Raw genomic sequence first — 24,942 nt, forward strand, 5'->3', positions numbered from 1 at the left:
CCATCTCTCTTAATTTTTTAAGTAAACAAAATTACCTTAGTCACTTCTAAGTGTACCATGAACATGGTACATCTATTTTTGAAGGTCTTTTTGATTCATCTGTTTTATAGTTTTCAGCAAATCTTTTACATATTTTATAAAACTTGTATCTATTTCCTGGATTTTACTGCTTGCTAAATCACTTAATTCTAGAAGCTTTTTGGGGATTTTCCACATAGTCATGTTGTTTGTGAGTAAGGAAAACTTTCATTCTTTCTAATCTGTATTGTCTTCATATTTTTACTGTGTTACTGTACTGGCTAGGATCTCAGATATGTTATTGTCGAATAGGAGTGGAGAAAGAAGACAGTATGTATGATTTCAATTTCTTGAAATTTGCCATAAGTTATGGCTCAGCATAATGGTCACCTTCGGTCCATGTTCCAAATGAGCTTCTAAAGAATGTAGAATGTATCCTGAAGTTGTTAAGTATCCCCCAACTGGGCACAGTGGCTCACACCTGTAATCCCAGCACTTTCGGAGGTTGAGGTGGGCGGATCACCTGAGGTCAGGAGTTTGAGACCAGCTTGACCAACATGGTAAAACCCTGTCTCTACTAGATACAAAAAATTAACTGGGCGTGGTGATGCATGCCTATAATCCCAGCTACTTTGGAGGCTGAAGCAGAATTGCTAGAACCGGGAGGCCAAGGTTGCAGTGAGCCAAGATTGCGCCATTGCACTCTAGCCTGGTCAGTAAGGGTGAAACTCTGCTTCAAAAAAGTGTCTCTCCTTCTCTCTCTCTATACACACATATATATGAGTATAGATAGTCAATTAAATCACACTTGTTCACTGTACTACTAAAATTGTCTATAACTTACTGCATGTTTTCTTCTGGTCCACTTGTTTTCAGAGGTGTGTTAAAATCCCACTATAACCTTGGACTTCTCCATTTCTTTTTGTACTTTTGTCCATGTTTGCTTCGTGTTTTTGAAGTGTATATCAATTTATAATTGCTCTATTCTCTTGGTTAACCGAATTTGTTATTTAATTTTTGGATGTATGTTTTTGTTGTTGTTGTTTTCGAGACTGAGTGTCACTCTGTCACCCAGGCTGGAGTGCAGTGGCATCTTGGCTCATTGCAGCCTCTACCTCCCGGGTTCAAGAGATTCTACTGTCTCAGCCTCTCAAGTGGCTGAGACTACAGGTGTGCACCACCACGGCTAATTTTTTTGTATATTTAGTAGAGATGGGGTTTCATCATGTTGGCCAGGCAGGTCTCAAACTCCTGACCTCAGGTGATCAACCTGCCTTGGCCTCCCAAAGTGCTGGAATTTACAGGTGTGAGCCACTGCATCTGGGCCTGAATGTTATCTTTAGGAGATACCCTCTTTACTCCAAGTAATACTTTCTGCCTGAAGGCTACTTTTTCTGAAATTAATTTAACAATGCCAACTGGTGGCTGCAGTATCCTCCTTCACTGGCCTTTGAGCTTCTCCCACTGTGTCTAGTACATAGTAGGAAACAATCAGTAAATGTTCACATGACTGAACAATTTTTTATTCTTAAATGTGAAATAACCATATATGTGATTGTTTTCGTATATCCATAAACAATGTTTTGTTTTTGATCTTCATCTAAATGAACTCAAAAGTATACTTTTAAAAAACTCACTGCTGTTTTGAGATTCAACAATGTTTTATTACTCATTGACTTCTTACTGCTCTGTAGTAATCCATTATATAAGTAAACCCCAGGAGCTCTCATGTAGTCACATGCCTGAAAATACTGTCTACTAAATTTTTATCTCTAGTCTTGACCTTTCCTTTGAGCTCCAGACTCCTGCATCTATCTGCCTGCCTACTCCATATCCTGACTTAGATACATCTAACAGGAACCTCAAATTTAACATGAACGAAACAGAATTCTTGACTTCCTACTTTCTATCTCCATCCACCCCCAATTTACTCTTTTAGTCTTCACAATCTCTCCCATGATACCATTTATCCAGCTATACCAGAACCAAAACTAAGATGGGAACGTGGTTTTTTGTTGAGGAATAGCAAGGAGGACATACTGATTTGATTGGAGGTAAATATAGTGGGAAACGACAAGAGACGAAGTCAGAGGGATGGGCAGGGGCCACAACTTGTAGGGCTTGTAGTAAGGAATTATGATTTGGTCTGAAGATGACAGGAAGATACTGAAGGATTTGGCAAGTAGGAAGACCACAAAGAAGACAGTAGTCTAGGAGAGGCAAGGTGGTGGTGGGAACTACAGTAGTAGGAGGTGGAGATGAAGACAGGTAGAGATTTGAAACATATTTTGTAGCTAGTGATGGTAGAAACTTGATGGATTAGATGCAGGGGTGTATTAAAAAAAAAAGTCAGAGGGTGACTTGTCTGTTCCCATGATCTCCCTTTCCTTCTGGACCTCCTAACAAGATTCACTTGTTCAGCATTCCACTTCACAAATTCTCTCTTCAACTTTGTGTAAAATGCATTGGGAACTATTTCTCATTTATTGGTTTTCAAATGTCTAATCTTTCATAGTATTTTCCTTATTTTCATATCTGCTTTATGATACTTGATTATTTGTACTTCTTAAAGAATTCTACTTGTATCTGCTGTCTTTTCCTCCTGTAGATGGTATGTATGTAGGCTTTATCTTTCCTTCTATGATAATCCTATGGGACACTATTTGAAAGTCTCCCTAAAGGGCAATTTTTGTATTTGTTTCTGCTGCGGTGCCAGGATTGATTTTATTTTCTTGACTTTTGGTTCTTACAGTATAAAAAACACTTAGCATAAACCCAGACCTTACACTAAACCTGTGGTAAAGGCCTGGGATTCTGATTTCATATAGATAACTTTGTGCATGTGTTCACGGATCTAGGCCTATTTGAATATGTGATCTCTTTGCAGATTTATGGAAGGGACTAAGTCTCTTGTCTCTATATGGAAATTAGGATCTCAGCCCCTATATTTAACAGAACTTTACTGGTTTGAGTGGATTTACTATAGACTCATAGGAACCCTTTCTGAAGCAGGAGGCGCTTTGTATCTCCTTAGAGATGGTGGTTGAAAGTGCTGTGTATAGGCTAGGCACAGTAGCTCTTGCCTGTAATCCCAGCACTTTAGGAGGCCGATGCAGGCCTTGAACACCTGAGGGTCAGGAGTTCGAGACCAGGCTGGCCAACATGGCAAAACTCTATCTCTACTAAAAATACAAAAATCAGCTGGGCAGGGTGGTGGGCACCTGTAGTCCCAGCTACTTGGGAGGCTGAGGCAGAACTACTTGAACCCAGGAGGTGGAGGTTGCAGTGAGCTGAGATGGCGCCACTGCACTCCAGCCTGGGTAAGAAGAGCGAAACTGTCTCCAAAAAAAAAAAAAAAAAATGTATAAATAGGAAACATTTTCAATTAATTGATATAACTCAAAAGTTTTTGTTTTCTTGATTCACACTGAGGAGTCTGGCATTTGATAACAGGTGTTCCTACAATAAATTTCACATTATTTAATATTTATTTTTTTGAGACAGGATCTTGTTCTGTCACCCAGCTAGAATGCAGTGGTGAAGTCATAGCTCATGTGACCTCAAACTTGCCTCAGCTTCCTGAGTAGCTGGGGCTAGAAAAGCATGTCACTGTGCCTGGCTAATTTTTTTTTATTTTTTGTAGAGAGAGGATCTCGCTATGTTGCCCAGGTTAGTCGTGAACTCCCGGGCTCAGTGATTCTCCTGCCTTGGCCTCCTATAGGGATAAGCCATCATGCCTAGCCCAATTTCATTTTAGACTCCACTGGTGCCAGCATGGGTTGTCTGCAGGAGGTAGAAGATTCTATTAGGATTAAACAAACATTTAGAACAGATGTGTGATGGAATACTTGTTACTTTTCTATAATTTCTATTATGTTCGAGTTCCACTTCTGTCTGTAAGTGATCACATTCTCAAATAGCTTCAGTGGAATATTTACTTTGAATAAGTTCATATAAACCATCCAGAAGGAATAAGTCTATACCAGTTCAATCAGTCTCAACACCAAAGACTTTTACCCTTTCACTAGAATATTTTTTGGAGAAATGGTTATAGAATAAGCATATACAATAAGCATATATGAATGGAAATTATATCCAGGTTCCCAAATGTTAAGATTTTCCTATGAGAAACCCAAATTATGAGACTAACAATCTCTGAATCTATATTTTTAACGATTTGTGATTTTCCTATCATAAACACACAAAAACCCAGGGAAATAGTACAATGGATATCCATGAACCCAATTCCCAGTTTAAAATAGTTAACATTCTGTCATGCTTGTTTTATTTCCCACACCCATACAGTGAAAAAGAAAACAACTACCAAATCAATCCAAAAACTATCAAATCACATCCAAAAAATTACAGCAGTTCTTTAATATCATTCATTACTCAGTTCAATTCTCCACATCTCTCCATTATTCTTAAGATGTACTACAGTGACTGGATCACTTAATTGAGAATACTTAGTTCTTACCGGTGTATGTGTTTTCCTTTCTATGGAAAAGTTGGAATGTGTGATTTACTATTTCACAACTCAAAAGATTATTTTATAAATGTTATAGCCAATCTAAGTTTTCCTGTCAGCCCTGACTCCTGTTTCCCATTCAGAAGCAATCACTCATCATTTTCATAGCCAGCCTTCTAGAAATACACACTTTTTGATTCAACTCTTACAACGTTTAAACAGCCTAAATATCTGACTTCTAGTTCTATTTGACATTTCAAATTGGGGAAAAAGTACTAATTTTTATTGTGTGAATTCTTTTTCTCCTTCATAGCCCTTTAATGATATATTGCTCTGTACTTATTCTTAGAAAATATCAATTACTATGAGCTATGTTAAAGAGCTGGTTTATGTAACTAGCAAATAAATACTTAATAAAAAACATTCAACTCATACTGAAATGTTGTTCTACATAAAGTCTTGAGTTAAAATCCTAAACAATGGAGGAAAAAAAACCTCTATACCTGAATAATTTTTTGTTCTTTCTAGTGACCATTTCCTAAAATAACACACAGTTGCATATATTTTACAGTTTCAATCTTATATTTATTCTCTTGTGGAATGCTAGGTTTAATGTTACAGTATGTTTGTCAAAGCTAATGAAATGTGACAAATCTCTAAATGCTGCAGAACAGTATAATTTTAATGATTTTAAACAAAACACCTGTTATTGTACAGCTGAGGTCTGATGGTTGTTAACTGATGCCTATGTGTATGGCCAGCCACAAACCTTGGGGATGTTTATTACCTGTACATATATATACAAATATATCCCATACATGTATGCACACAGGCATGTATTAATTTATGCATGAAACTTACAAAATTATATATACAAACACATACATGCACATCTATCTACATATACCTACCCTCACCATTGAATAATCAGCCTTATGCCCAATTATTATTGCTGCCCAGTATAACTACATGATTTTAGTGCCAATATGAGGCACCTTTTTTGGTTGTAGGATAGGTACATCTATGCATATAGATTTGCATGTTCATGTATGTTTGTGTATGTAAAGAAATGCTCTCTCCCTTTTATGCTTCAGTCATGCATTACTCCAATAAACAAGTCTTTCCACCATAGGTGTTGGAATTCTAAACAGCGTAAAATCTACTGGAAAACTGTATATGTTCATAGTTACAAAAAATATATTATATATATGATTGAAACCTATTGAGTACATATGTTCTTTGAATCTGGCTATATTGTAGCCATTAGATAAATTAAAAAAAAAAACCACCCTCTAAATAGGATGTTATGGTAGCCTTAAATATACCATTACCTGGAGTTAGAATAGTTGATATTATATCTTAAAAGTTGAAAAAAATGATGTTAAAGATTTGAAAAACACTATGCAACTGCATTAAATATATAAAGGCTTCTACCAAGGGCCCGATTAAATTCATTGTCTGACATTTTCATGTTCTAAGACTGACCAATATCATAGTCATTATTCTTATATTCTTAAAATTATGGCTCATTAAGGCTTTTATAGAAAAAAAGCCCTATTTTAAATCAATTATAAAAACAAGTTCTATTTAAAAGAAAAAACATACATAAACACTAAAGTACTCATGGATATTATCCTGTACAAAGTGACTAAAGATGGGAGGCTCGTTCCCAGTAAGAACACCTCCTGGTAGCACAAATAAACCTGGTTTGGTTCCTCTGCTCTGCAGCTTTTCAGCATGTAAAATTTAAACCATTTCACATTAACATTTAAATTTAATACAGTGCAAATATTGGAGAATAACTTGTTCCCCCCAGTGAAACAAGAGTCAGCATTATGCTGAATATTCTCTAGATCTATTTACACATTGAGTTAAAAGTTCACCATAAACTTAGAAATTTGCTGAATATCAGCAGAAATGTAACTGAACTAGCAGCAATTGCATTTACAATATTTGATAGTTACTTGAGAGAATGCATGAAATTTTCCAGGCTGTACTCTGAATCATACTGCTCTTGATCCCAAAGATCACTCAGGTTTTCAAGAATTGATTTCATACTTGCTTTCCCAGAAGTGGAGGTGTCAGCTTTTTCTGCTTTGCCATCCTTAAGAAAAATTGCCAAAAAAAAAAAAAAAAAAAATGAAAGGTTAACCTCAGAAATTATATTTTCCATTAAAATCAAAATTATGGAAGAATTATAAGAACATAACAAAGAATTTGTTTGCTTCATCATTTTCTCTCCCTATATATATGTGTGTATGTATATATGGATGTCAGAAATAAAGTTACCAGTTTTTTCCCTTAACAATTTGAGAGAAAGTTGTAGACATCACGTCCTTTTATCCCTTGAATCAGCATGTATTCCTAAGAACAAGAATATTCTCTTACATAACATATAAAGATCAGATTAAGGAAATCTAACACTGATATTAAAATATAGTCTGTTTTGAAATTCTGACAATTGTCTAAATAGTGGCCTTTATGGCAATAGGCCATTTCCCTAAAACATCCCTCTGAGCCCAGTTCTGCTCACTTAAAGTCACCCATAAGAATATTCCTTCAAACAGAATAAAAGCTATTTGAAGACAACTATGTATGTTTCTTTGAGCCTTCTTTTTTCTATGTTAAACATGTCTCATTCTTCCAACTTCATCTTGACTGTCAGTATCTCAACTTTCAATATGACATGATTGAAGAACCTGCCTCCATTCTGGCCACCAGGGACTTAATTTGTTACCATTTAAAATGTAGCACCCCAAATCAAACATAATTCAAATGTGGTTTAACATATACAGACTATGGCAGAATGATTTTCTCTTACTTGAAAGTACACTTCTGTTATTACAGCTAGTTTTAATTTCATCATAAACAGCTATTTCACACCATAATTTACACTACGTATGCAATGGATTTTCTGAATCTACATAGGACTTTACATCTAACTATATTGCTTTTTACAATATTAGTCTCACTAATACTTCCAAGTGGTGCATCCTTTTGATTACAGATTGTTATCTGATACATTAGTTCCATCATCTGCAATAATAACAATGGCTACTATTTATTGAGAATCTATACTAGGTATCCTTTCTGACTGCTTATATATATATTATTTTACCTCACAACCATGTAGTAAAATAGGTATAGAAGCTCAGAGGAGATAATCTGCCTCAGGTAAACGGTTAACAGGAGGCAAGGCCAAGAACCATGAGTTTTACTGACTCCAAGGATAAGCTGTGCTTTAGCAGAAAAGGACTAAGGAAAGAAACCCTGAGGCAAGATAATGAAGACATCAATTTAAAAAAAAAAACTTCACACGTCCCCTAGTATGCTGCAGAGTTTATCTGGGCACCAAAAATTCCCTCCAAGCGTGATCTCATGGATACTAAAGTGAATCCATTTTGCTGCTCCTTTTTTTTTTTTTTGAGATGGAGTTTCACTCATGTTACCCAGGCTGGAGTGCAATGGCGCGATCTCGGCTCACCGCAACCTCCGCCTCCTGGGTTCAGGTAATTCTCCTGCCTCAGCCTCCTGAGTAGCTGGGATTACAGGCACGCACCACCATGCCCAGCTAATTTTTTGTATGTTTAGTAGAGACGGGGTTTCGCCATGTTGACCAGGATGGTCTCGATCTCTTGACCTCGTGATCCACCCGCCTCGGCCTCCCAAAGTGCTGGGATTACAGGCTTGAGCCACCGCGCCCGGCTTGCTGCTCCTTTAATACTTTCAACTTAGCAGTCACAGATAGAACAAATTGTGTAAGTTCTTTACCTTATCAAGAGTAAACAGATCAAGAAGCTGCTCAGTCCCCATGCTCTGCAAACTAGAATTCTCTTGGCTAATAACGGTATTCGCTATGTTCATCTTGAATTTCTGCAACCCCATTATTTTTTCTTCCAATGTTCCTCTGGTTATCAGTCGGTATACATTAACCACCCGTTTCTGGATAAGAAAAACAGTTAAGCCAACTGTAACATATATTGATAAGCTCTGAGCTTCCATCAAGTCAGAGGGCTTGTAGACTTGTTATTTTCTACTACCTAATTAGGGCTGGATTTTTATTTTGTCTGGCCGCACGAGCTCAAAATGTGTGCAGCAAATCACAGAGTATTAGGGATGGACAGTGATCCAGGTTTTCTTAGTGCTAGCACCTCATTTAATGCATGAGGAAGTGGCACCAGAGAAGAGATAAGTGATCTGTCCAAGGTGATAACACTTGTTAACACCAGAGCAAGGTCTGCACCAAGGTTTCCTATCTTTTTGGGGGAGTATTTTTCCAGTGCACAGGTTAACATTTGTGAGGTAAAACTGACTTTTACCTGCCCAATGCGATGGGCCCGGTCCATGGCTTGTAGATCTCGCATAGGATTCCAGTCATGCTCCACAAATACTACCGTGTCGGCGCCTGTCAAGTTAAGTCCCAGGCCACCAACATGAGTGGTAAGTAACAGAACGTCTATAGATGGGTCATTATTAAACCTAAAAGTATAGATAACAAAAATAAAATTAGTCCATTCCTTATAAGCCCTATAACAAAAACTGTTAAATAAAAATTAAAGAGCACAAATGAAAACGCTGCTTTAAAAATCCACGACAGGGATCTTCTGTGATCACTTGAGAAAAATGTCCTCTCAATATGCATAATGTTTTTAGTAAAAAAGAGCATTCCAAAGCGAGTCAGGAATTTCATAAATACAAAATAAGGCAAACTGCATTGAATTTAGTAACATCAGGTAAGGACTAACTCACAAAAATATAACTAAATGCTAATTATAATTAAGATAAAACCAAACTATGAACCTTTAAAGTATGGGACAGAGATAAATGTGAGAACAAGCCAGACTTTCATTCAGGGAAGACAGAAAATGAGAGTATTAGGGTTGCTACTACTGTACTAGTCCTAGAAGACACTGACAAAGGACATCTGTTAACTTTTAGGAAAAAGAAAAACCTAACATTAAAAATAGCAGCTACCAAGCTATGATGTATTACCCTACTACAAGTCAAGCAATGGGCTTTGTACTTTATATGCATTATTTTATTTTATTGTTATAATAGCTCTATAAGGGTATTACCAATATCCCTATTTTAGACTGAGGCTGTGTGAATGATAAACAGGCTCAAGAGAACACGGCTTAAACAGCACAGTAAGGAGTCAAACCTGAGTGTGTAGGCCTTCAAAGCCCCTTCCTGGGTCTCTAACTTTATTATGCCTAATGATCTCTTAGGGATGCTTTTTATTTTTTTTGAGATGGAGTCTCGCTCTGTTGCCCAGGCTGGAGTACAGGGGCATGATTTCGGCTCACTGCAACCTCTGCCTCCTGGGTTTAAGTCATTTTCCTGCCTCGGCCTCCAGAATAGCTGGGATTGCAGGCATGTGCCATCACATCCAGCTAAATTTTTGTATTTTTAGTAGAGACGGGGTTTCACCATGTTGTCCAAGCTGGTCTTGAACTCCTGACCTCAAGTAATCTTCTGGCCTTGGCCTCACAAAGTGCTGGGATTAAAGGCGTGAGCCACTGCACCCGCCCGGGATATTTGTTAAAAAAGCCTACTCTTCGGCTGGGTGCAGTGGCTCACGCCTGTAATCCCAGGACTTTGCAAGGTCGCGATGGCCAGATCAGGAGGTCGGGAGTTTGAGACCAGCCTGGCCAACATGCTGAAACCCAATCTCTACTAAAAATACAAAAATTACCCAGACATGGTGGAGGGTGCCCGTAATCCCAGCTACTCAGGAGGCTGAGGCAGGAGAATCACTTGAACCCAGGAGGCGGAGGGTGCAGTGAGCTAAGACTGTACCATTGCACTCCAGCCTGGGCGGGAGAGCAAGACTGTCTCAACAACAACAAAAATGCCTACTCTTGAAGTTGTCAGCTTTGGGACTAAGCAGAACCTAGGAATGTGCACTTAAAAGAAAGCAACCCCTGAGATTTTAAAAGTAGAGGCTGCAGACCACATATAAACACTGCAGTACCAGTTCTCCTTCCTAGCTGAGCTAGATTCCAACTTGTTATCAGCACAGAAACAGGGATTAGGATGGAGATTTTAGCTAAGCCACTTGTTTGGTTCCTCTTACCCTAATCCTCCCAAAAACGTAAGGGGGAAAGGAGTCATCTCTACTGTTGGTTTTATGCCTTAAATTTCTTTCATGCTCTTCAGAGTGCATTCCTATTAGAGCCATACCTTTTCATTTACTGAACAAATAATCTATTCGATTATATTTCTGTAGTTCTATATTTTAAAAGGCGGTTATTTGGGGTGAATCACACAAACCATTTGCAGATATTTAGCCAATGAAAATATTTCATAGGGCAAACTTCTATGTAAGTAATAGATTTATTTATAAATAAGAGTCTTAGAAGCCACTTACCGGGAAACAATGGAATGTCTCTGACCAGGAGGTATGCTGCCATCTAATCTCAAGTAAGTGACAGAGGGCAAGTGAGGTTTGAGGAGATCATGCTCTACTATATCAAGCATGCTTTTCAGCTGACAGAAGATCAGTATCCTGTGCTGAGCCACAACAGACTCTGTGCCAGTCTCAGAAGTGCTGCCATTTCCCAAACCACAGTCCAACAGCAACTTAGGAAGAAAAAAAAAATCACTTCATAGATGTTCAATAAAAGTAGGTAACCAATCTCATGGTGACAAATATTTCTCTCTCTGGCAAGAAAAGGTTAAATGTACCTGAAACCTGTAAGGCAGATTAGCACTTTGGGCTGCAGCTATCTGTCACCCTGTGGCACACTGGTTTTTGAGGTGCTCAGGCTTAGAGTTCCCCGGTCACCTTTTCAGAAGTTTTAATTTTTAATTTTTATAGACTCAAGGTCTCACCATATTTCTCAGGCTGGACTTGAACTCCTGAGCTCAAATGATCCTCCTGCCTTGGCCTCCCAAAGTGCTAGGATTACAGGCATGAGCCACCATGCTTGGCCCAGAAGTTTATCTAACAAACCTACTTTCCTTTTCCTCAATCCTTGAGGGTCACTAATGCCTCAATAAATGTTTATTGAGAGTAATGATAAAGAAGATGCCACAGGAAAACTGGTTCACAAAGGGTTACTCAATAATGTACGAAGCAAACAATGGAGTAGCCACATTTGGTAGAAAACAAAATTATAGAAAAGAAGCAATTAGCTAGATTTGGATTCTTGACAAAAGAGCTTATTTTATTACTATATCTGTAGACCAACATCTTTAATGGCAGAAACCACACTTTGCTATAGATCATTTATACTGCTTTCTAAAGTGGTTTGGTGCCTTGCACATACCAAGTACAATTAATAAATGAGTGAATAAAATCCAAGAGAATCATGTTTAGATCCATTTGACAAACCTAGTATACCCAATAGTACTCTTCTTCATCCACAGTATTTTACCTACTGAACTCTGTTCAAAATCTAAGATCTGGGTCAGGGGTGGTGGCTCACACCTGTAATCCCAGCACTTTGGGAGGCCGAGGCAGGCAGATCACTTGAGGTCAAGAGTTCAAGACCAGCCGCGCCAACATGGCAAAACCCCATCTCTACTAAAAATATAAAAATTAGCCAGGTATGGTGGCACATGCCTGTAGTCCCAGCTACTCAGGAGGCTGAGACAGGAGAATCTCTGGAACCCGGAAGGCAGAGGTTGAAAAAACAAAATCTAAGATTTTTTTTTTGTGGTGGTGGGAGGGGGCTGGAGTCTTCCTCTATTGCCCAGGCTGAAGTGCAGTGGCATGATCTCGGCGCATTGCAACCTCCACCTTCCGGGTTCAAGAGATTCTCCTGCTTTAGCCTCCCGAGTAGCTGGGATTACAGGCGCCTGCCACCATTCCCAGCTAATTTTTGTAATCTTATAGAGATGGGGTTTCGCCATGTTCGTTTCAAACTCCTGACCTCAGGTAATCTGCCCATCTCAGCCTCCCAAAGTGCTGGGATTACAGGCATGAGCCACTGCATCGGGCCAATCTAAGATCTTAATGCAGGATGCTTTCTCCTTTCTACTAACAGAAGTTACTCAAAAAACCAAAAGTTTCAATAGGAAAGATAACCAAAAGCCCATCCAGGCAGACTCCAAACTCAATGTAAAACACTTACGGTGTTGTACAGAAAAGGACATAGTTTTCTTCAGAAAGTCATCTTTGTAAGGTTGAAGTTTGGAACTTGGATTTCAGGAGTCTTCCCATTAGTTCCTATTTGGTAATGATAGTTTAGTGTGCCTAAACTATTGTGCAAATAATGTAATTTAGGCTGAAACCTGCCTTCTGAGGGTCTGGAATTTTGATTCATGCTAGGCAAAGGGAGTATATGTGACCAGCCCCCAATAAAAACTTTGGGCACCGAGTCTCTAATAATCTTCCCTGGTAGGTGACACTTCACCTCTATTGTTACAACTCAATGCTTGTGGAACAACACATGTTCTCACTCTTCTACCTGACAGCCCTTAAAGTTTAATTTTTATTATATAGTAGGCATATGGTATACGAGGGAGGCATTCCTCCAAATAAAGAAGTCTGATCAATGTAATTATCCCTACGTCTTGCCCTTAAATCTGCAATCAAATTACTATTCAAGCTGTTTCTTTTTAAAAGTCCTATCTAAGGTGACTCAGGAGAGATGTGACTGTGTGGTACCCAGTATAAATAATGTGATATTGGCTGAGCATAGTGGCTTATCCCTATAATCCCAGCACTGTGGGATGCCAATGTGGGAAGACTGCTTGAGGCCAGAAGTTCAAGACCAGCCTGGGCAACATAGGAAGACCCCATTTCTAAAAAAAAACAAAAACAAAAACAAAAAACAAAATTAGCCAGGTGTGGTAGCACACGCCTGTAGTCCTAGTTACTTGGGAGGCTGAGGTGGAAGGATTGCTTGAGCCCAGATGTTTGAGGTTGGAGTTAGGACCACACCACTGTACTCCAGCCTGAGTGACAGAGTGACCCTCTTTCTAGGAGAAGAAAAAGAAGTGATATCATCAGTGGGACATTCTATATAAATCCCACAAGAGTTCCAGAGAGTGAAATTTTATCAGGAATGTCTGTGTCATGCACACTCAATTATCTCAGTCCCATAGCAATGTCAAAACATTAAAGATAACCAGTTTAAGGATATCCAACTAGGACTTCTCCAAGTCCATACTTACCAGACACTCTTCCTAATGTAATCTTTCCCTGGTGCAGCTATCCTAGTAAATACTCATTCATTTGACATGAGTATTCCTGTCTGGCAGGAGAACTGATACTCTGGTGTCCTCGCTAATCTATAACTTGAGTCTGCCCTGAGACACTGATCTAGTTCAGGGCCTTGAAAAGTTGATTGATTACTAGACTCTAGCAAACATTTACCAAGGCCATCTAATAATGGTGTCTGAGAGGCCAGCTGATTCCCTAGAGAGCATTTTAATTTTATCTTGCCCTAACTTCAGCATAGGCTCAATTACCTCAGTTTTTTCAATCATTCCTCATATAAAATGACTTCTAGATGTTTTACCTTTTTGTTCTTCCACTTAAAGTATAGTGGTCAAAACTGTAATAGTCAAAATTTGTTCTGACTGGTATGAAATACAAAGTATGATGCCCTCATTTTGGCCATTATATATATGGTTATTAATCCCACCTAAGATCCTATTAGTTTTATTTACTGGCAACTAATTCACACAGATCTTACAGTGAATTTGCCATCAATTCAAATTCAACTTTGCCTCATGTAAAATATTTGCTAAGTCTCACAAAATCAAAATATACTTAAGTATTTTCTTTTAAAACTGACTTTGCTTATCTCCATTAAATTTAACCTGGAGTTTTAGTTCATCATTACAGCTTCCTAGAATTCTTCATTCTAGCTTTGGCAATATTAGATACTTCTCCCAGCACTACTTGCTGATAAACATGTTTCTACTGACAGATTTTTAGAAATCAAGTAAGACGACTTCTCTAACTTCACTGCATATACATATTTAGATTAAAAAAATAAATGTATCCTTCCTGAGACAGAACCTTTACTCTGGCTGAAAAAAAAAAAGAAAATGGAAAAGAAGGCTACTAGAAAATTCTTCCATGAGGACAGCCAAAAATAATTTGGACCTCTTTAAGTTGCAGACTTCCTAAGCATCTTAATTCAAAAGTGTCAGGATGACAAGAAGCACACTCTATCAATTTAAGTAGCAACTGCTGAAAAAAAAAAAACAAACACAAAACCTGTAAGAGCCTATGTATAATTCAAATATGGATGAAATTCAATTTTTATTTGGAAACAGATCTAATTAGAGGACTCCTTGACTAAGTATATCTTACAGCTTTACCTAATGTACTAGCTATGTTAGGAAAACCACGAATATTTTATATGAAGACCTATACAGCAAGGTTTGGTTAAACAAGAAAACCATTCCATATATTTAAATGTAACACTCATTCATCAATTTTATGGTGTGAAAGTAAACAGTCCATTTTATGTTTAGTGACATAAGAATACATATTTGGATATATATGCCAGATACACTATTAGATAACGTTTTCCACATTAACCTATGTGAAATCTAAAATCTTCATTCATTAGTTGTTCTCAATGAGCTTTAGGCCAAAATAACTACTGACTACAAGCTAAAACAATTACTAAAGTCTAGATTTTACAACAAAATTGTCATTTATAAGGGTAGTTAGTACTAAATGACATTAGTGCTAACATTTTGGTGCTTGAAATTGGTTCTCTTATCTTTCGAAATCTTAGAATTTTTTTAAAAATTAATTTTTAAAAGCAACACCAAGAGGGTAACATCAGTCAAATGACAGAATATGCAGCTCCCAGTAAAATAAAGAAATCCACATTGACACATATTATAAACTGTTGAAAGACAAGGAGAATCCTGAAAGCAGCAAGCAAAAAGCAAATGGCCACATAAAAGGGATATTCAGGCCAGGCACAGTGGCTCATGCCTGTAATCCCAGCACTTTGGGAGGCTGAGGTGGGTGGATCATGAGGTCAACAGATCGAGACCATCCTGGCCAAAATGGTGAAACCTCGTCTCTACTAAAAATACAAAAAGTAGCTGGGCATGGTGGCACACGCCTGTAGGCAGGAGAATCACTTGAACCCAGGAGACGGAGGTTGCAGTGAACCAAGATCGTGCCATTGCACTCCAGACTGGGAGACAGAGCAAGACTCCATCTCAAAAAAAAAAAAAAAAAAAAAAAAAAAAAAAATCTCCAATAACAGGTGTTATATTTCCAGTATAACATCTAATTTCTCATTAGAAACCATGGAAGACATTATCAAGAAAGTAAAAAGATAACCTTATAGAATGGGAGGAAATATCTGCAAATCATATGTCTGATAAGGGTTTTAATATCCAGAATTATATAGAACTTCTCAGCAGGGTGTGGTAGCTCATGCCTATAATCCCAGGGCTTTGGCAGGCCCAGGTGGGAGGATCGTTTGAGGCCAGGAGTTCAAGACCAACATCTCAAATAAAAGAAAAAAAAAAAAAAACCACAACAACAAAACAAAACTTCTCAAACTCATATTCAAGAGCAACAATCCAATGAAAATGGGTAAAGAATTTGAATAGACATTTTTCTAAAGAAGATATAGAAATGTCCAATAAGCACACAAAAGATGCTCAACATCATTAGTCATTAGGGAATAGCAAATCAAATTCACAAGGAGTTATTTCATACCTAGTAGAATGACTGTAATTAAAAAAAGAAATTAACATGTGTTGGCAAGGATATGAAGAACCTGGAACCCTGGTACAGGGTTGCTGGTGGGAATGTAAAATGGTGTAGCCATTGTGAAAAATAGTTCTCATTTTGCAGTTCTTGAGAATGTTAAACACGGAAATACTCTATGACCTACCTATTCCACTCCTTAGTCTCTAGCCAAAAGAACTTCTCGAAAAGAGTAACTCAGATGGATACTTGTAAGCCAATGTTCACTGCAGCATTATTCACAATAGCTAAAAGGTGAAAGCAACCCAAGTGTCCCCTGACATATAAATGGATAAATGAAATGTGGCGTATCCATAAAACTAAGACACAAATGACAAATATTTTATGATCTCACTTAAATGAAATATTTAGAACAGGCAAATTCATATAGAAAGTAGATTAGAGATTGCCAGGGGCTAGAGGAAGGGAGAATGAAGAATTATTGCTTGATGAATATAGAGTTTCTGTTTCGGTGGTGGAAATATTTGAGAAATAAGATAGTGGTGATGGTTATACAACATTGTAAATATAATTAATGCCTCAGATTTACACTCTTAAAATGGTTAAAATGGCATATTTTGTGCTATATATATTTTAAGCACATTTTTTTAAAAAGCTGTATCAAAAACTTAACAGATCCAAATTTAAAAATAAATGGTAAACATAGTAATCTTTAAGCAAATTTGCCAAGAATTTATATTCCTGGTGTGTAACACATATGTAGCAGTTAAAAGACATACATACTTGTTTCAAAGCTGAGAGCTTAGGGGCATGTTGTATATCATGTAGAGAAGAATTCTGAACTGCCAGTTTTTCAGTAGTAGTCTTGAATTCTGGATGTTGAGGTGTTAAAACTAATGCTGGATGGTTACACAGTTTACGTAAGTACTGTAATGCCTTTAAGAGGAAAAAACATATGTATGAGTCAATTTCGCATATCACATATTTTAATCTCTGTATCTTTTCCTATGCTGTTTAGAATGCCTTTCTCTCCCTTCTTGCTTGGCAAACTTCTACTCATTCTTCAAGAACCAGTTCAAATGTCTCATTTGAGATTCTTGTGCAGTTTGTATATATTTCTATGCGGACATTTATAATGCATATAAATTGTACTGTTTATATATGTCTCCCCCACCAATGAGCTTCTCATGGCAAACTGGGTGTCTTAGTTGTTTCCTTTAAAACTCTTTCCCATTCAAAATACCTGCTAATGCAGACCGATGCTTCTGGAACCAGGCATCATTTTGGACAGAAAAGTTGCTCAAACTTCAGTGAGTATAAAAATTTCTGGCCAGGCGTGGTGGCTCACCCCTGTAATCCCAGCACTTTGGGAGGCTGAGGTGGTCTGACCATCTGAGGTCAGGAGTTTGAGACCAGTTTGGACAACATGGTGAAACCCTGTCTCTACTAAAAATACAAAAATTAGCCGGGCGTGGTGGTGGGTGCCTGTAATTCCAGCTACTTAGGAGGCTGAGGCAGGAGAATCACTTGAACCCAGGAGGCAGAGGCTGCAGTGAGCCAAGATCATGCCACTGCACTCCAGCCTGGGCAACAGAGCAAGACTCCGTATCAAAAAAAAAAAAAAATTCTTGAGGACCTTATAAACCTGAAATTCTCTCCCTTCTACACATTATTCTGATTCAGTAGAAGAGAGGAGGGAAGGGGAGCTAGGTGATTGTCTCAAGTGGTTGTGTTTGTGAAACAGAACCTTATATGGTCTCTTCTCTGACTCAGCCACACTTTCTCTTCTGCCACTTACTTGGCTTAAGATTTGGGTCTCACCCTTGGCACAGAGTTTTTTATTATAAGCTCCATCAGCAAGGCTCAAGACAGCGCTGAACACTGGGATTAAAAATTGTGGGAGAGGCCAGGTGCGGTGGTTCACACCTATAAACCCAGCTACTTAGGAAGCTGAGTAGGCAGGATCACTTGAGGTCAGAAGTTCAACACCAGCCTGGGCAATATGGTGAGACATTATCACTAAAAAAATTTTTTAAAATTAGCCAGGTTGTGGTGGTGTGCACCTGTAGTCCTACCTACTAAGGAAGCTGAGGCTGAGGATTGCTTGAGCCCTGAAGTCTGAGGTTGCAGTAAGCTATGATCACAACACCACACTCCATGCTGGGCAACAAGCATGACCCCTTCTCTTAAAAAAAAATAAAATTAGGTCTTCGCAACTACCTTTTCCTTCTTCTATCTTTAAAAATGCTACAGTACTTAAACTATTGGCAGGAGATTTTCTGTGGTGGAATATTCAAGAGGGAAAGAAAAAGTTAAGGTGACACTTGCTACCTCTTTTTCATTTGCTGTTCTCTCAAGCATATGAGGCATGATCTGTCTTGACTGTACTTTTTGCATCCTCTGCCTGGAATCACTTCCCCCTATATACCTGCATGCCTCAGTCCTCCTTCAGATCTTTGCTCAAATGTTACCTTCTCAGTGAGGCAGTCCCTAGCCCCTCGATTATGAAACCACAAGCTACCCTGAACTCTGATACTCACTAACCACATTACCTGCTTTGTCTTACATAATACATACTTCGGTATTTTTCATCTCTACCAGAGAAGGAGTCTGTCTGTTTTATCCACTGTTTTAAGTAACCCCAGAGCTTTGAAAAATTACTGCATGTAGTAGGTATTCTAATATTTTCTGAATAAAAAAGCAAAAAACTCTCTATTCTAAAACCCTTCTTTTCATGTAATATACAAACATACATTGCATTCTGTACATTTAATTTTAATATTAAAGTACTTAATACTAAATAGGCATTTAACTTATTTTCAAGAATAAATATATATAAAATATTGAAATATATATATACATAGATCCATATTTTATTGTTCCATATAAAAAGTACCTCATTAAAAATCATTCTTCAACATTTAAAAAGTGGAATGAGCTGGATGCAGTGACTCATGCCTGTAATCCCAGCACTTTGGGAGGCCAAGGCAGGTGAATCACTTGAGGTCAGGAGTTTGAGACCAGCCTTGCCAACATGGCGAAACCCTAACTCTACTAAAAATACAAAAATTAGCCAGGTGTGGTGGCACACACCTGTGATCCAAGTTACTCGGGAGGCTAAGTCATGAGAATTGTTTGAACCCGGGAGGCAGCAGTTGCAGTGAGCCAAGATCGCGTCACTACACTCTGGCCTGGGTGACAGAGTGAAACTGCATCTCAAAAAAAAAAAAAAGTAGAATGTAATCTATACCTGGAATACATGGCCTGTAGCTTTAAGCTTTGGTTTTTCAGTTTCTTCAGAAAGTGCAGCTGAGGAAACTGTTTCATCAACATCACACTTGGCACGAGACTTAGCAAAATCTTCATAGAGCTGAACCTGTAAAATGACCCCCATGAGAGAAGATGTGAGTATATTTATTTTCAATTGTTCAAAACATGTAACTAGCAAAGGCCAAAACAACAGTAATTTAAGTCAGCTCTCATTAATGAAAACAAATTGTGATATTTCCAATTCACTATAGGAATTACAGATTATCCACTCCATCTTGGTAAATTCCTTTAAAATTACATTTAGAAAACAAGTATAAACACATGAAGCTTGGCTGCTAAAAAATATGAAAAATACAAGTCAAATAGTCCTGGACTCTATTTTTCTACTGTGCAGGAAAAGAAATACATTACCAATAGAAGAAAATCTGAACCCTTAGAAGCAAATGAGAAAAATCTTCCTTAAATGAAGTTACATGATCAAGAACCTGTATGTATGTACCAGGACACCAAATTTTACAAAAATGTTACTGCTAGCCTAAAAGGGGAACATATGTCAGATAGTAAAAAATCTGTGAATGCTTAACAAAGCCAAAATGCCACTTTTCTTTGGAGCTCCCTTTCTCTAGATTGATTACTTAAATGTGTTTTATGCCTACAGTTATAGTGCCACCACTAGTATATCACCACATATTTTTCACGTGACATCTTTTCTTTATCGTACCTACTTTAAGAAGTCTTCATTTCATTACTTCTAAATATTCCTTTCAAGAAATATTAACTTTTACAAATGAAGAAAGGGGGGGCCTCAGAGATGAGGCAGATAGTATAGAAGAATCACGGAACTCCCAGCCTCTTATCCTGTCTAAGTTGAATAGATGAATCTCTGCTAACAGGTTAACCATCTATACTGGAGGGGGAAAAGGAAAATTTCTGGGTATGTATATCTTTTATTCATTTGACCATAGTGAATCAAATCTTAATAGTAAGATAGATTGACATGTACAAGTCCTACACAATAAAAAAATTTTCAAAGAGAAAATTCTGACCCAGAGACCATGTCTTACTAAGGCAAGAACAGTTTCCATTTAGTTCCTTAGAAAAGTACAAGGCGGGCTAGGTGCAGTGGCTCACGCCTGTAATCCCAGCACTTTGGGAGGCCGAGGTGGGTGGACCACCTGGCGCCGGTAGTTCAAGACCAGCCTGGCCAACATGGTGAAACCCCATCTCTACTAAAAATACAAAAAATTAGCCGGACGTGGTGATGGGTGCCTGTAATCTCAGCTACTCAGGAGGCTGAGGCAGGAGAACTGCTTGAACCTGGGAGGCAGAGGTTGTGGTGAGCTGAAATCGTGCCACTGCACTCCAGACTGGGTGGCAGAGTGAGACTCTGTCTCAAAAAAACACAAGCTCACAATAAATTCCTTTAATAATGGTCTTTATGTACAAAATCAGAACTGTGCAAAAGGCAAAATTTATTTTGAGCATTTATAGGTAAAAAAATCATACTTCTGATTGAGATGCTTGCCCACTAAAAAAAATAATAATAAAATAACACTTCAAAGGGAATGAATGAGGACCAAGGTTTGAAACGCGGCTCTGATATATAGTCATACACTACACAAGGACATTGAGGTCAACAACGGACTACATATAAAAAATGGTCATCCCACAAGATATAATAGTGTGTTTTTACCATACCTTTTCTATGCTTAGATATACAAATACCATTGTGTTGCCACTGCCTACAGTACTCAGTACAGTAACATGCTGTACAGGTTTGTAGCCTAGGAACAATCGGCTATATCATCTAGGTTTGTGTAAGTACACTCTATTTTTGCACAATGACAAAATTGTCTAATGCATTTCTGAGAAATTACCCACGCCATTAAGCACTGCACAATTTTATGACCATAGCCAAGCTATGCAACTTTCCTGAATGTCCCTTTATTTGCAAAAATGGGGATTAATAATACCTATAATGTGAGGACAGCATGACAACACAGAGGCAGATTTTTGGCCTTTATAAACATTGGCTTATTTCTTTTTCAATTTAACCTTGCAATCTTTTCAATTAACTAGACACATAAGAAAGCAACTATAGGCTGGGCGCTGTGGCTCATGCCTATAATCCCAGCACTTTGGAAGGCCCAGGTGGGAGGACTGCTTTATCCTGGGATTCTGAGACCAGCCTGGGCAACACAGCAAGACCCAGTCTCTACATAAATTAAAAAATTAGCCAGGTGTGTGGTACATGCCTGTAGTCTTAGCTATTTGGGGGGCTGAGGCAGGAGAATCGCTTGAACCCAGAAATCAAGGCTGCAGTGAGTCATGACTGTGTTACTGCACTCCAGCCTGGGTAACAGAGTAAAACCCTGTCTCTTTTTTTTTTTTTGAGATGGAGTTTCGCTCTTATTGCCCAGGCTGGAGTGCAATGGCGCGATCTCGGCTCCCTGCAACCTCCGCCTCCTGGGTTCAGGCAATTCTCCTGCCTCAGCCTCCTGAGTAGCTGGGATTACAGGCACGCGCCACCATGCCCAGTTGATTTTTTATATTTTTAGTAGAGACGGGGTTTCACCATGTTGACCAGGATGGTCTCGATCTCTTGACCTCGTGATCCACCCGCCTCGGCCTCCCAAAGCGCTGGGATTACAGGCGTGAGCCACCGCGCCGGCAACCCTGTCTCTTAAAAAAAAATTTTTTAAAGCAACTATGATACTGAATTTTGTTTTAATGCTATATTCAAAATGCATGCGCTTAAACTCACATCCACATCATTTAGACTATCTGCATCTGATAAAGCCAAAGGCTAAGCCCCTTTACTCAATAGTTTTGTGGCTCATACAAAACAATCTACTGATAAACATACCACCAACAATGATACACATGAGATTTCTAACCTGCAGAGGACTAAGAGTACAATAATAGTCTTGAATAATTTTAGGTGGAAGATCCTGCAGAACATCTTCTTTCATTCTTCTCAAAAGAAATGGCAGTACTTGTCGGTGAAGTGCATCCATAGCAAGAACACCTGTTAACAGTTAAGAGAGAATGGCTTCAAAAAAGTTAAGAAAAAATTATATTCACTTACACAGGGTTATAATTACATCTTTTTCATACCTGCTTCTTGCTCTCGACTGGAGCTTCGAGCATCCCTACTTGCTAATATAGGTTTACCATATCGAGCAGCAAACTGGCGTTCAGTACCCAAAAATCCTGGCATGAGGAAATCAAATAATGACCACAGCTCCAAAACATTGTTCTGTAAACAGAAAAACCAATTATCTTTTGTACTAGGATTATTTCCTTACAACTAAAATGATGTAACATTAATGAAAGCCCATTACAATGATATAGATGAGAGATTATCACTGCATTTTTAGGCATATGGTGTAAGGCTTTATTCTAGTGTATAACATTCTGGTCCGTATCCTTGGAGAAAACACTCTATCCTATCTGAGGGAAATCCTCAAGTCTCCTTCACTACAATAAGCCTTGGTCTATAGTGTTTGTAATTTACTGCTGGCATTCATAAAGTAGTACATAGAAGAGCACAAAGATAAGTTTCTTATCATTTTATCTTTGACACTCAAATTAACAGCAAGATTTAAGGAATGTGGCCAATATTACCATATCATCATCATCATCATCATCATCAACAACAAAAACCTATTAGAATTTGGTTATAAGTCAAGCTCACTTAGTATTTATGGGTCACAATGCAAAGGCACAGATTCTTTCCAATTCTACTATTGAAGTTTCACGGAAAAAAAGAAAAAGAAACTAGCACTTTTTAATCTCAGATGCTTTCCTGATAGGTGCAGGTCCTAAGGCACCCTTTTACCCACCTTTCCCTTTCAGAATCCCTCCTCACCCTGCTCAGGCTGTGGCTCTGGCTCACCATGTTAGGCTATCCTCTCATTTGGACACCCTTCCAATCCTACTCAGGCTCTGCACCCTGACTCTGGGCCACTGTGGCTTTTGTAAGGAAGTGGAAAAGAAAGGGCCTTTAAGCAAAGAACTAAAAACCAAAAAACTTCTTTTGATGTCAGAACCAAGTAAAAGCAATAACATTATTTTAAATTACTATGATGTTTCCATAACTTTAAATTGAAGCATAATAAATCTTGGTAATTCAGCCTAAAGAGTCTTTTTTCCCTTTTAATTATATTTTTAAACTTTTTTTTTTTTTGGAGTCTCACTCTGTTGCCCAGGCTGGAGTGCAATGGCATGATCTTGGCTCACTGTAACCTCCAGCTCGTGGGTTCAAGTGATTCTCCTGCCTCACTCCCCCAAGTAGATGGGATCACAGATATGCACCACTGTGCCTGGCTAATTTTTATATTTTTAGTAGAGACAGGGTGTTGCCATGTTGGCCAGGCTGGTCTCAAACCCCTGACCTCTGGTGATCCACCTGCCTCAGCCTCCCAAAGTGCTGGGATTACGGGCATGAACCATCACGCCCGGCCTTATATTTTTAAACTTTTGATAAATTTAGAAAGGCTTGTAATTATCTCATGTGATTACTAAAATCTGCAGTGTTCACTTAATGGACAAAACACTAACCCTTAAAATAATCAGTACATCACCAAAAATATATTTAAAAGAAAAAGTGGCCAGCCCCAGTGGCTCATGCCTGTAACCTCAGCACTTTGGGAGGCGGAGGCAGGCAGATCACTTGAGGTCAAGATAGCCTGGAAACATGGCGAAATCCTGTCTCTACAAAAAATACAAAAAAATTTAGTTGGGCATGGTGGCATGGACCTGTAGCCCCAGCTACTTGGAAGGCTGAAGTGGGAGGACTGCTTGAGCCTAGGAAGTGGAAGTTGCAGTGAACTGAAATCACAACACTGCACTCCAGCCTAAGTGAGAGTGAGGCCCTGTCTCAAAAAACAAAAAAGGAAAAAGTAGGTAAGTACATAAAGAACCATCAATTTTCAAAGTTGGAAGGAACCTTAGGTCACGTAGGGTTTACTTCTAAGTAGAGAATGATTGAAGGTCTTCCCACGAAAGTTGGCTATCCAAGCTAGATGTGAACATTTGCAACCAATTCTTCTGGAAGACCACAGAATTTCTCAAAAGTATCTAAAGATATCTACATACCTATCTCCTTCCGTTCCCAAGATAAACTTCTACAATCATTTGCCTTCAGTTTCCTCCCGATATCAGGTATTCACACTTCTACTATATGATGATTCACCTGTACTCAGCTCTAGCTTTTCAATGCTAAATGAGATTGCAGTGTACTACTAAGGAAGGAGAATAGCCAGTGTGGAGTACAGTCTAATTTTTATGTCTTTCATAATTTGGACATAGATTTCTATTTACATAGTCTAAAATTACATTTTAAAAATGACTTTTAAAACATGGTTTGTTCAGATAGTACTACATACCAATGAACCATTAAGCAAGCAATAATTATATACTGGAAAATTATCATTCCTATAACTCAAAAAAAAAAATCTTCTTAAATTCACTGCCAAATACCAATTATCCTCCATCTGGCAAATATATATTAAAAAAAAAAAAAAAAAAAAAAAAAAAA

General features: G+C 38.2%; 1 protein-coding gene across 4 annotated transcripts in view; it reads right to left on the bottom strand.

Moving 5' to 3' along the window:
* Positions 1-4,270: 4,270 nt before the first annotated feature.
* BTAF1 (B-TFIID TATA-box binding protein associated factor 1) overlaps positions 4,271-24,942 on the bottom strand; it is a 99,575-nt gene continuing 78,903 nt past the window's right edge. For 2 of the 4 annotated variants that reach the window (XM_032245547.1, XM_032245548.1), the window contains 8 exons: positions 22,518-22,664; positions 22,298-22,428; positions 19,381-19,506; positions 16,914-17,066; positions 10,857-11,068; positions 8,806-8,965; positions 8,258-8,428; positions 6,339-6,590 (listed from right to left, as the gene is read on the bottom strand). In XM_032245547.1, the coding sequence (XP_032101438.1) occupies positions 6,447-6,590; positions 8,258-8,428; positions 8,806-8,965; positions 10,857-11,068; positions 16,914-17,066; positions 19,381-19,506; positions 22,298-22,428; positions 22,518-22,664 (1,244 nt within the window). In that variant the 3' untranslated portion in view covers positions 6,339-6,446. Of the gene's footprint in view, positions 6,591-6,665; positions 7,897-8,201; positions 8,429-8,805; positions 8,966-10,856; positions 11,069-16,913; positions 17,067-19,380; positions 19,507-22,297; positions 22,429-22,517; positions 22,665-24,942 lie in introns of those variants that run through there. The other 2 variants (XM_032245545.1, XM_032245546.1) reach the window with 2 other exon arrangements.

Source organism: Sapajus apella, unplaced genomic scaffold (genome assembly GCF_009761245.1).
Source record: "Sapajus apella isolate SASKATOON/1434 unplaced genomic scaffold, GSC_monkey_1.0 scaffold58, whole genome shotgun sequence".
NCBI lineage: Eukaryota > Metazoa > Chordata > Mammalia > Primates > Cebidae > Sapajus > Sapajus apella.